Consider the following 12,889-nt stretch of genomic DNA (forward strand, 5'->3'; position numbering starts at 1 on the left):
AACACCTTTGAGAATTCGTGACAGTGAACTACACATAACATATGAACAGTCCGTGTTCTTAGAAACACAAATTAGTTCATTATAAAGGCCTGATATTAAGAGAGGTCACTATCGTGTGTGTGTGTGTGTGTGTGTGTGTGTGTGTGTGTGTGTGTGTGTGTGTGATTAGAGTTGGCAACAAGTCAGCTTTTATTGCAGTCCAATAGCGATTAGATGTAAGGAGATTTCCAGCTTTAATTTAATACTCCAATGGAGCAGATTCCAGAGAGCTGGCTGTCCAATTGGACCACACAGTGATTCCCAATACAACGAGGTTCTGATGTTGGGAACAGCAATTAACACTTGGGGAGTATCAATTTCATTGCCCTTTGAAGACATCAATGAAAAAGTGCACAATTATAGGATCATAGAATAGTACTGAAAGAGACCATTCAGCCTTTCACTGCCCTGCAAGCTGTCTGCAAGAGTAACTTCAATATTCCCATGCTTCATCCGTTTCCCTGAAGCCCTGCAAATTTTTTCATCTTCAGATAATTATCTACTTCCCTTTCAGGGAATCAGTTTAGCTCAGTTGGCTGGATTGTTGGTTTATAGAGCAGTGTGATACCAACAGCGTGGGTTCAATTCCCATCACTGGTTTGAGGTTACCATGAAGGGCTCTCCTCCTCAACCTCTTCCCTTGCCTGAGGTCTGGTGGCCCTCAGGTTAAATCGCCACCAGTTGCTTCCATCTCTCGAATGGGAGAGCAGCCCTATGGTGTGGTAAGACTATGGTGATACAACATAACCCATGGCTGAATTCCCGTCCACCACAGTCTCAGGCTATTTACTTAGAAGTGGCACAGTGCTAATGTCACAGGTCGAGTTATTCTGTAGGCCCTGGGGGTCCTGATTTCAAATTCCATGACAGCAGTTGACATAGTGGCTGTGAAACTATTATTGATTGTTGGAAAAACCTATTGTGCTCAGTAATGTCCTACCTACATCGGACTCCAGATCCACAAAAATAGCCAAGCGAGCCAAGGGCAATTCGTGTCGGGCATTTGACGATGCGTGATTTTCCACACTCCCTCCATTATCTTTTGTTTCTTTGCCAATTTCTTTAAATCAGTGATTCCTACTTGAGATTCCCAACAGCAGGAACAGTTAATCCCTACCTACTCTGTCCAGGTACCTCATGATTTTGAACACCTCGAGCAAATCTTCTCTCAACCTCCTGTTCTCCAAGAAGAGCAACTCTAACTTCTCCAATCTCTCCTTGTAACTGAATCCTTGAAATGATTATTGCATTTCCTTTTTCTCTGCAGCCTCTCCAATGTCTTTTCAAAAGTGTAATGTACAGAGTTGGCCACCATGTAAAGAGTTAACTGTAGCACTACTTTAACTACAGCTACTGAACTCACATTGGACTGAGGCCTGATGGCTCAAGGTACGAGCAGAGTCCTATTCTATCAAGCTTCTGTTAATAAAGGTAGAGTCACCATATCCCGAGAGGAACATAGGGCTGTCCTCCCATTAAAGAGAGATGACTGATAGTGGCTTAACCTGTGGGTCACCATGCGTCAAGCAAGGGGAGATGTTGAGAAGGAGAATCCTTTGTGATAACCTCAGCTGATGTGGGAATTGAAACCACACCGTTGGCACCATTCTGTAATTGTAAACTAGCCATTCAGCCAACTGAGCTAACTGACCACATGTACCTGCAGAGAGCGAGCTAATGGTTAATAACTGTTAATAGGGTCAGCCATATTGTTGCAGATCTGGAGTCCCATCTAGGCCGGACATGAAGATTTTCTTCTCTCAAGGATATTATTGATTAGTCTTGTGGTCAACTCTCGTCTGCCCCTACCTCCTCAAAGCTGCTAACAATATCCTAACACATAATGCTCGAGCTGAGGCAGTGTTTACTAAACATTCTACATTCCCTGTGCTTCGACTGGTGAGGCACATGATCCTGTATTCAATGATTCGGCTGCATATATCCTGGCAAAGTCTGCTCCTGCACCCCCATTATAATGTACATTTAATTCATAATGTCTCTCCTCAAATAGAACCCTTGCTTTCAGGGAGCCCATGCTCAGAGACAGCTTCTCTGCACCCAATCAGAGCCAAGTTAATCCCATGCCCTGGAGAGAAGACTCATCGAGAACCTGTTCCTCCAATCAATATCTGCCTCTCTCTGTCACGCACTTCAATGATGCTCTCCAGAGTGAAAGTGGTCACAGCAGAAGAGAGATTGGAAGGACTGGAACAGGTTTGATCACAGGGATGAGTGGAGTCGGCAGACTGGATCAGGACCGCAGATCTGACCTCTTGGTTGTGCATTGCATAGTTCCATCCATCACATACTGCTTCCTCAGCTTGGCATGCATGTAGCCCTGATCTGTAGCTTCACCAAACTGACACTTCAGTTTGAGATACGGCTCGTGCAGCCCCTGGCAATGCCCTCCTGCACTCTTCATTGAACTACAGAATCCAAGATGGAGGATGTGAAAAATTTCTGGCTGTAACAGCTGCTCCTTTATTTTGAGGTATTTTAGGTGTTGGAAGTGATTCCCACGAATTCCAGGAGCAGCAATTAATGTTTTGTATGCTGTTGCGTTGTTTTGGAACTCTGGAGAAAGAAAAGTTTACAAAATCATGAGGGGCATGGATAGGATAAATAAACAAAGTCTTTTCCCTGGGGTGGGAGAGTCCAGAACTAGAGGGCATAGGTTTAGGGTGAGAGGGGAAAGATATAAAAGGGGCAACTTATTCACACAGAAGGTGGTACATGTATGGAATGAGCTGCCAGAGGAAGTGGTGGAGGCTGGTACAATTACAACATTTAAAAGCCATCTGGATGGGTATATTGATAGGAAGGGTTTGGAGGGATATGGGCCAGGCTGGCAGGTGGGACTAGATTGGGTTGGGATATCTGGTCAGCATGGACGAGTTGGACTGAAGGGTCTGTTTCCGTGCTGTACATCTCTATGACTCTACGATCCCTTGACTTGATGGTAATGGTGGATTGGGGGCATGCTGGGTCGTGGGTAGGTGAGTCCAAAACTAGGGGGCATAGGTTGAAGGTGAGAGGGGGAAGATTTAAAAGAGACTTAAGGGGCAACTTTATCATACAGTAGGTGGTGCGTGTATGGAATGAGCTGCCAGAGGAAGTGGTGGAGGCTGGTACAATTACAACAATTAAAAGGCATCTCGTTCAATAGGAAGGGTTTAGAAGGATATGAGCCAAATGCTGGCAAATGGGACTAGATTAATTTAGAATATCTGGTCAGCATTGATGAGTTGGACCGAAGGGTCTGTTTCCGTGCTGTGCATCTCTATGACTCTCAGTCAGAACTCAGTTGAAATATATTGCTATTGACTGAGACAGAGGAATCGGTTTCAGTTCACCAAACAATACTTCAGTTCAAGTGGCACCATTTTGAATACTGTGTCTCCGCTGCCTCAGTCAACTTAAATGATCTAATAGCAATGCCAGGCTGCAAAAGATGTCCTGACTGGGTTAGGTTTATTTTGATAAGTCCTTTTTTTCAGGATGACTCAGATTTTCCAGAACGAGACAAGGCTTCATGACAGCATTCTAAGATAAGAAGGAGGCGTTTCAGTGAAAGCTACATTGTGATGGCAAGTTTAGAAAGAGCCAGAGTTAGTGTCCTTTTAACCCCATACCATAGGATTTTGGCAAGGTGACTCCCTATTATTTATTTACGTACTTCTCAAACTCTCTGGCATACAAACAAATTGGGTTGATTACTAATCACATCTGCCAAGCAACTTGATCAGAGGCTCTAAGTAGTTCTGCTGACTGCTCGTTCTTAACATTTGCTTTATATATCTGTCGAGTGGCTCAGAGACAGCCTCATAACCAGGAGCTGCCATTGCAAGGAACTGACTCGAAAAGCTCCTGTTCAAATTATTGCACCCTTGAGAGCCTCATACATGGACCAAGTACGTACCAAGCAGGATCCCGTATCCATTCCCTCTGCACAGGATGGAAACTTGTTTGTAATCCATGGAGATTGCCTCAGTTAATATAAAACTTGATATGTCGATGTAGTCCTATGTCAGGACTAGCTCACAGGGAAAGTCAAACAGCTTTAAAGCACTTGAGAAATGCATTAAGCATAGATAGGAACTGCCAACAACATTGATACAATGATTACAGTCCATTGGCCTCTGTGCTATATATGTTACACACCTTTGTGTCCATCAGCCATACAGTGGATACAGTGAATTTTCAAAAACATTGATGACTATATTCAATGATGGGGTACAGAGGGTCCAATCCCTGGATGCATCAATTCCCAACCAGGCCAGTTGGTGAGACAGAAAATGAGGCTGGATAGGCTGGGATTTTTTTTTCCCTGGAGTGTGGGAGGCTGAGGTGTGACCTGCATAGGTAGGATGAAGAGCATAAAGGTCTTTTCCCTAGGATAGGGGAATTCAGAACTGAAAGGCATAGTTTTAAGATGTGCAAGTGCCAGTGTTGGACTGGGGTGGACAAAGTCAGAAGTCACACGATACCAGGTTATAGTCCCAACAGGTTGGTTTGAAATCACAAGTTTTCGGAGAGCTGCCCCCTTCATCCAGTTCACCTGACGAAGGAGCATTGCTCCGAGAGCTTGTGATTTCGAAGCAAAGACCTATTGGATTATAATCTGGTGTTGTGTGACTTTTGACTTAGTTTTAAGGTGAGAGGGCAAGATCTTAAAGGGTCCTGTGGGGCAACGTTTTCACACAGACGGTGGTGCATATATTGAATGAACTGCCAGGGGAAGTAGTAGAGACGAGTACAATTTCAACATTTAAAAGTCATTTGGACAGGGTACAGGGGGAGGAAAGATTGAGAGGGTAATGGATCAAATGCAGGCAAATGGGACTAGTTCAGATTAGGATACCTGATCAGCATGGACGAGTTGGGCCGAAGGGTCCGTTTCTGTGTTGTGCGACTCTATGACTCTATCTTTCCTAATGGATAGAGTCTATTAACTACTCAGTCTTACAGCTGCTTCCACACGCCAGCTCCTCCATGTTGCCCCTTTATAAAACAAAATCCTTTGATCAGCCTGTTGGGGTGTGTTGTGATACATGTCTGTGGCCAGCACACTGTGGGCAGGGGGACTTAAACCTGGTCCTTCTTGCCGAGAAATAGAAATACAAATGTCATGCCACAAGACCATCTACTCCCCATTTATATCTGCCCAGTCAATCAGCTAATCAATTAGAACCTCAGAAACCCACTTAACTACAAGCAAATGCTGCATTAACGGGGCACAAAGGGTTTACTTCGACCTAATGGCACCCAGCATTCACAGCGTAGCCTCGGGCACAGGTAGTTCAGTCTGTACACCACTCCTGCCCCACCTCTCTGTCCCTGCAGCGTGGACATGTCAGGCTTTATTTCACCCCATACTGGGGCACAAGAGAGCTCAAGCTGTACTTGCCTGGGACACAGAGGTTTCAGTCTTTACCTTCCCAGTACAAATATCCCCAACCACCTCCCCCTAACTGGGGCAGACAGAATTCGGAACTCTCCCCTAGAGCACAGACAGTTCAGTTGTAACCTCCCTCCCCACCCCCATCCAGACGGTCTAGTTTGTACCCACACAGCTCCGTCCCCAGGCAGAGCGAGTCTAAACTGTATTCCAGGCTGACCAGTGAGAGTTGTACTTTGGGGTAGTGGGCTGTAATCTAATAAGCCTCAGGATAGAGTGGGCACACTCTGTACCTTAAGGATGTAGGGTAATCAGTCTGTACCCTCACGCCAGCGGGTTCAGTCTATATCCTTAGGGTAGGTAGTCAGGTTGTCTGTAGATGAGTGAATCCTTAAAGAAGCACTAGGACTTAATAAGGAGAAGGTGGTAGGTAATGAGATTGGGGTCTGGGAGGGGATGAAGAGGTTGTGAGGGGGGGTCATTACAGGGATTGAGTTTCAAAGTGAGGGGGTTACTGAGATTGGGGACTAAAAGCTGGGGGTTAGTGAGTTTGGATCTTGGAGGGAGTGGGTCAGTGGGATTGGGTTTTAATGGGGGGGTTCAAATTGGTGTTTCAAAGGGAATTAGTGAAATTGGGCTCTAAGGGGAAGGAGTTAGATAAAAGATTAGGGATTTGGAGGGGGAGGTTTACACAATTGGCATCTAATAGGAAGGGTGCCAGTGAAATTGGGTGGTGGGATGGTCAGTGAGATTGGAGGGAGGGGACTAGTGAGATTGGAATGGGGGGGCGGTTGGTGGCACTGGGATCTAAAGTGAAGAGCTTGATGAGATTGGGCAGTGGGCAGAAGGATGGTCAGTGAGATTGGGGTCTCAGAGGGAGAGGGCAGTGAGATTGGGATTTCGGTGGGAGGTTTGGAGGCAATGGGATCTAAAGTGAGGGGCTTGGTGAGATTGGGGTGTGGGTGGAAGGGTGGTCAGTGAGATTGGTGTGTGGAGGGACGAATGAGGTTGGGGTCTTGGATGGAGGGGTTGAGATACATTGGTGCCTAAAGTGAGGGGAGGAGTAACAAGACTGGGGTGTGGGGCGGGGGGGAGATTTAGTGAGATTGAGGTCGGGGGGTGTTAGTGGAGAATGGGGTTGCGGGGTGGTCGCGGGCTGGAGAGTTGGTCGGTCAGGACCCCCCCTCCCCCCACCAACACTGAGGAGTCAGGTCCAGCTGATGTGGCGACTCTGGAACGGAGCCGCCGGCTTCGGGAAGCTGGTGTTTTTTAAGGCGGGAGGACTGGAAATAGTGCTGACGGGAAGAGGGTGTCTACAGCAACTCCCCATATACGGTGATGCTACCAGTCAAATGTCCCCCAGCAACGAATCAACGGGCTGATGCAGGAAGAAGATTGGCCATAGGATAGGGGCAAGCTTTGACCGCTTCCAAAAAAGTATTAAATGTCTTAAGGAATTCACTCTGCCCCTGAGAAGGACATATTTCTGAGGCTGGGGGTAGGATCCCGTGCAGTTCAGCTCAGCTCCTGAATCAGCTTCGTCTCTCTCTCTCTCCCTCCAGGCTTCCTGCACACCCTCTCCCTCTTTTTTCCAAAATTATTTACAAGTACATTTTAGTGCCTTTCTAAACAAAGCTCACCACCACCAGCAGCAGCCATGGACGCCATTAAGAAAAAGATGCAGATGCTAAAGCTGGACAAGGAAAATGCCTTGGACCGAGCTGAACAAGCCGAAGCGGACAAGAAGGCAGCGGAGGACAGGAGCAAGCAGGTTAGCGACTGCGCGGAGGGTTCAAATCCCAGCCCTGACCTTACAGTGTGGATCTGAAAACCTACCCTGAAAGGGGGCAACTCCAGTATCTGCAGCCCAATCCCCAGATGTTTATAAACAAGGGATTAAAAAAGACTGCAAAGTATGCAAAAAGAAAATCGCCTCGATGGTTAACCTGCAGCAATGTCGACTGTAAAATGTGCTGTGTTAACCCGCAGATAAACTGCAGCACTGTAGACAGAAATGTGCAATAGTTAACGCTTAAATGGTTAAAATGCAGCATTGTAGACTGTAAAATGTGCTAAGTTAACCCGCAGATAAACTGCAGCACTGTAGACTGAAATGTGCAAAAGTTAACGCTTAAATGGTTAAAATGCAGCATTGTAGACTGTAAAATGTGCTAAGTTAACGTGTAGATGGTTAAAATGCAGCTTTGTAGAGCGTAAAATGTGCAAACTTAACGCGCAGATGATTAAAATGCGAGTCTTTTTTAAAAAAAACTTACGGATTTGTCGAAAAAGCATGCTGTTGTCCGATTGTATCCAGCTTTGCATTAATTTGTTGTGGGGAAGTTTGGGGCTAATTTGGACCACGGCTTTGTTTGATGGCTCTCTGATGAATTGTCTGTATAGTTTGAGGATGATGCTTTACAACTAGAGAAGAAGTTGCGAACCGTGGAGGATGAGAGGGATAAGTTTGTAGAAGATTTCAACAAGGCGGAAGAACGGCAGCTGCTGGCGGAAGAGAATGCCACTAAGGTATTGGTGCGAGGTGAATGAACGTCTCTTGTAACCTCTTTCTGCTTTTTTTCTCTCTCTCTCCTCTCTCTCTCTGTGTCTGTTTCTGTCTCTCTCTCACACACACACACACACAAACGCACGCATGGCTCCACTTTCCACCGACCACGCCGCTTCTCTCTCTGTGTCCCTGTGCTGTCTGTCATCTCGCTGCTGCTCCCACACACACAACAACAAAACAAAAACAACAAAAACACCGGGCAGCTGGAGGATGAGCTGGTGGCCTTACAGAAGAAACTGAAGGGGACTGAGGATGAACTTGACAAATATTCCGAAGCTCTGAAAGATGCACAGGAGAAGTTGGAACTGGCTGAAAAGAAAGCCACAGATGTGAGTATCAGACACAGCTTTTCAATCTGTGGAAAATACACTTTTTTCCCCCTCTCTTTATTTCCTATCTTCCTCATCTTGCATGACAAGCCTCACCCCACCCCTCACTGATTCTAGTGATCCATTTATATTCTGTTTCACTCAATTCCTCTCCCCAAATGCTTCGACAGACAGCTGGATGCCAAGACGACATTAATAATATCCCTTGTAGGTTTAAGTCAAGATTAGGTGGTGTGTATGTCCTGAGTAGGTATCTGGGTGTATTTATAGCTCAGTGCTTTATATGGCATGGATATGCACTGGCTTAAGGGAGCTGTCCCTGGGGGGGAGAGGCACGTATTTGTCCCCTTGTCAAACAAGGCTGTTTAACAAAAAGGGAAATCCACTCGTAACTCAATCTCAGGGATTATTAGGAGCAAAAAAATCTGATTGAGAGATCCCATCAAACGCTCCCATTAAAGCGCCCTACAACCAGCGGATCCAATTGACAGGAACCCAAATCCACTCGCTCCCTCCCGCCCCAATCTATTTGTAATGCGTTCGTAAAGGATATTCCTTAAAAGGAAAAGTATGCGGAGTATTCCGAATAGCATTTATATCCCTGGCATTTTGGAGAGCCAATAACCCCGGCTGCTTCAGATAACCACAGTATTAACATTGCCAAGTTCCATCACCCCTGGGAGCTGTATTAACAAGCGCCACGTGTAAATCCCGCTCCCAGTTCTGAGCTATTTACACTTTATTGTGATGCCTCATAGAACGGGTAACAACATCCCAGACTCCGGTTACTTTGTCGACCTCCAGGACGGGCTGCCTCCCCAGTCCGGTCTATTTCAAATCAATCCTCTGTTTTTTTTTGTTTGTTAAGATTTTACAGGATCTTTTCCAGCTCTGTGTGATTGTCACTTCTGGAACATTCTCCCAATCATATTTTCAATTTGCTATCATTCAAAAAAAAGGGGAGTTCTATGACTCGCCTACTGTCCAATGTGTTAAAGCCCTGAGGCTGTCGGAGCTAGGGAGAAGATTCCCTCAAATAAGTTGGGTTTTTTTGGTGAATATCTACAGAAGATAGTTTGTTGCTAACAGCTTCTGGATTATGACAGTTATTCAACGATACAGTCATCAAACTAAGAGGTGAAAAGAATGATGTTTTTCCTTGCTGTACCTTCACTGATGATGCTGACTTCTCTGGTGTTAGATTTAACTCCCCCCTGGGTTAGTGGGCTCAAACCTTCAGTCTAATTTCTCATGTTTGAATCCTGACACTGGGTAGCGATGGGCAAGAACACTTTGGAAATGTGTTGCTGGTTAAAGCACAGCAGGTTAGGCAGCATCCAAGGAATAGGAAATTCGACGTTTCGGGCATAAGCCCTTCATCAGGAATTTCCTATTCCTTGGATGCTGCCTAACCTGCTGCGCTTTAACCAGCAACACATTTTCAGCTCTGATCTCCAGCATCTGCAGACCTCACTTTTTACCCGAAGGACACTTTGGCACCCAGTAGCCAAGACCCCTCTAATCCTGAGCAAGAGTGTGCCAATGTGCACTGATCCAGGACAGGGGAAGACGTTCATAGGTACCAATTGGGACTTCGAACAGTGGCTGACCTCTCCCTTCGCGATCCAGCTGGACTGAGAACACTGCCTTACGCCCAGACCACTTACTGACCCCAGGCCTCCCTGTGTTGTATGGTACAGTGACTCACTGAGTCGTACGGAAGTTAGTGGAATCAGTTTAATGGGTTGGATTCGCTCAACATTCAGTATTAGTTGTGGAATTCTGATTGTCAGGGAGCAGGGACTCCTGGGGGAGAAAACAGTCTGATCTCAGTTGCTCCTGGACAGACAAAGCACAATCTGATCCTAGGGGCTACAGCACAGAGAGAGAGAGAGCATGGTGTATTCCCAGGGACTATAGGAGAGGGAGAGAGAGAGAGCATGGTGTATTCCCAGGGGCTATAGGAGAGGGAGAGAGAGAGGGAGAGAGAGAGCATAGTGTATTCCCAGGGGCTATAGGAGAGGGAGAGAGAGAGAGAGAGAGCATGGTGTATTTCCAGGGGCTATAGGAGAGGGAGAGAGAGAGAGAGAATGGTGTATTCCCAGGGGCTATAGGAGAGGGAGGGAGAGAGAGAGAGAGAGAGAGAGAGAGAGAGAGCATGGTGTATTCCCAGGGACTATAGGAGAGAGAGAGAGAGAGAGCATGGTGTATTCCCAGGGACTATAGGGGAGAGAGAGAGAGAGAGAGAGAGAGCATGGTGTATTCCCAGGGGCTATAGGAGAGAGAGAGAGAGAGCATGGTGTATTCCCAGGGACTATAGGAGAGGGAGAGAGAGAGAGAGCATGGTGTATTCCCAGGGGCTATAGGAGAGAGAGAGAGATAGAGAGAAAGGGAGCTTGGTGTATTCCCAGGGGCTATAGGACAGAGAGAAAGAGAGAGAGAGATAGAGAGAAAGGGAGCTTGGTGTATTCCCAGGGGCTATAGGACAGAGAGAAAGAGAGAGAGAGAGAGAGAGAAAGGTGTATTACTGGAGATATATTCAGAGAAAGAGAGAGAGTGAATGGTGTATTCCCACAGGGGCTATAGGACAGAGAGAGAGAGCTTGGTGTATTCCCAGGGGCTATAGGGCAGAGAGAGAGAGAGAAAGATGTATTCCCAGGGGATATATTCAGAGAGAGAGAGAACATGGTGTATTTCCAAGGGCTGTAAGACAGAGAGAGAGAGAGAGAAAGCACAATGTACACCCCAGAGCTATGAGACAGATAAAGCTCAGTCTAATGTTAGAGGCTACTGTACAGAGAGTGCAGAATCCAATCTTACCTCAGAAATTACTGGACCAAGTGAGCACAGTCTGATCACATGACCAGTACACTGAATGAGTACAATCTGATCCATGGTGCTTAGGCATGATACCACATAGTTTGATCTCAGGGGTTCCAGCACAGAGAGTTCAGTTTGATCCCATGAGCCCGTGGGCAGAGAGAGTATAGTCTGATCTGATCCCAAGGGTTGTTGGACTGAAACAGCACAGTCTGATCCCAGAGGCCCCAAAACAGAGAGAGAGAGTCATTGCCCTTTGATTATTCCCTCCTCCTGTGGCTGTGGAAAAATAACTGAGCATCAGGGCTCTGATCCAGTGGGTCAGCCTTTCTTGGGCAGCTCATACCAGCTGTTACCAAGCACTGGTCAGAAACCAGTGCATCCTATTCTGGTGTTAACCATAACCAGTATCGCAGAAAGCTGTTAAGTGAGGTGAGTGAACATGAGGATAACCAGGAGTGACAGTCCTGGCTGATTCCACCCTCACCACAACTCCTCACACCACCTACCCTCCTCCCTCTCCCTAACCCAGCCCGAAACCATCTCATACCCATCCAAACCCATTCCCACTTATCATAGGGTCATACAGCATGGAAACAGACCCTTCAGTCCAACCAGCCCATGCCGAACTTGATCCCAAACTAAGCTAGTCTTACCTACCTGCTCCTGGCCCATATTCCTATTCTTATTCATGGACTTATCCAAATATCTTTTAAATGTTGTAACTTTACCTGCATCCACTACTTCCTCAGGAAGTTCATTCCATATGTGAACTACCCTCTGTTAAAAAAAAATGCCCCATGTGTCTTTTTAAAATCACTCTCCTCTCACCTTAAAAATGTACTCTTGGAATTCTCCAATCCAGGGAAGAGGTACCAATCATTAACCCGATCTGTACCCCTCATGATTTAAAAAATCTTTATAAGGTCACCCCTCAACCTCCTACATTCCAGTGAAAAAGTCCCTTTCTATGTAACTCAAACCTTCCATACCTAGCAACATCCTGGCAAATCTCTTCCAAACCCACTTAATAATATCCTTCCTATAACAGGGCTGGGAACGCTGACTGTCATTGTACCTCAACGCTGTACAGTCCATTTATGCAGATTTTTGTGAATGTTTGTGCTTGTCAAAGTGCCAGCTACCAGTGCTGTGGATGAAGGATGCCTGACATGGTGGGCACTCAATGCCAACTCTCAGCACGATGCAGGCACAGACCCCATGAAAAGTAACTCTCGTACTCTGAAAGAAAGAATCTGTTTCCCAAATCACTGTTCACAACCACAGGGCCTTCCATTTGAGAAGCACTTCTGAAACACGGGGGGAAAAAAAATCAGGAATAGCTGGAGAAACTCAGCATGTCTGGCAGCATCTGTGGAGAGAGAAAACAGAGTTTACATTTCGAGTGACCCTTCTGAAACTTTGTCATTGTTGCAATTGGGAACAATGGCAGACAATTTACACACAACAAGCCCCCACACCTAGCAATGTAATAATGATCAGATAATCTGTTTTTGTGATGGTTAAGGGATCGATATTGGCCAGCTGTACTTCCGAATGGGGCAATGGAACCTTTTATGTCCACTCGAGAACAGGCTGGATTTAACGTCCCATTTGAAACAGTACTTCTAATAATGTAGTACTTACTCTGAGCCACAATGAAAATACTGGTCTAGATTTTGTGTCGGAGAGTGAACTTACACTCAGGACTGTGTGCATTTCGTGCAGTAGCCA

General features: G+C 46.1%; 1 protein-coding gene and 1 long non-coding RNA gene across 12 annotated transcripts in view; one reads left to right on the plus strand and one right to left on the minus strand.

The window, feature by feature from the left end:
* Nucleotides 1-209: 209 nt before the first annotated feature.
* Nucleotides 210-8,330, minus strand: LOC132834646 (uncharacterized). Its single transcript, XR_009647239.1, has 2 exons — nt 7,714-8,330; nt 210-2,613 (listed from the first exon to the last, which is right to left on the minus strand). It is a non-coding gene; the product is annotated as an uncharacterized LOC132834646 (long non-coding RNA).
* The window catches only part of LOC132834645 (tropomyosin alpha-1 chain), a 41,981-nt gene continuing 35,883 nt past the window's right edge, over nt 6,792-12,889 (plus strand). For 2 of the 11 annotated variants that reach the window (XM_060853547.1, XM_060853546.1), the window contains exons 1-2: nt 6,804-7,208; nt 8,210-8,335. In XM_060853547.1, coding sequence (XP_060709530.1) covers nt 7,095-7,208; nt 8,210-8,335 — 240 coding nt within the window. In that variant the 5' untranslated portion in view covers nt 6,804-7,094. Of the gene's footprint in view, nt 7,209-7,840; nt 7,967-8,209; nt 8,336-12,889 lie in introns of all 11 variants that reach the window. The other 9 variants (XM_060853562.1, XM_060853563.1, XM_060853561.1 and 6 more) reach the window with 9 other exon arrangements.

The sequence above is a fragment of the Hemiscyllium ocellatum genome, chromosome 42 (genome assembly GCF_020745735.1).
Source record: "Hemiscyllium ocellatum isolate sHemOce1 chromosome 42, sHemOce1.pat.X.cur, whole genome shotgun sequence".
NCBI lineage: Eukaryota > Metazoa > Chordata > Chondrichthyes > Orectolobiformes > Hemiscylliidae > Hemiscyllium > Hemiscyllium ocellatum.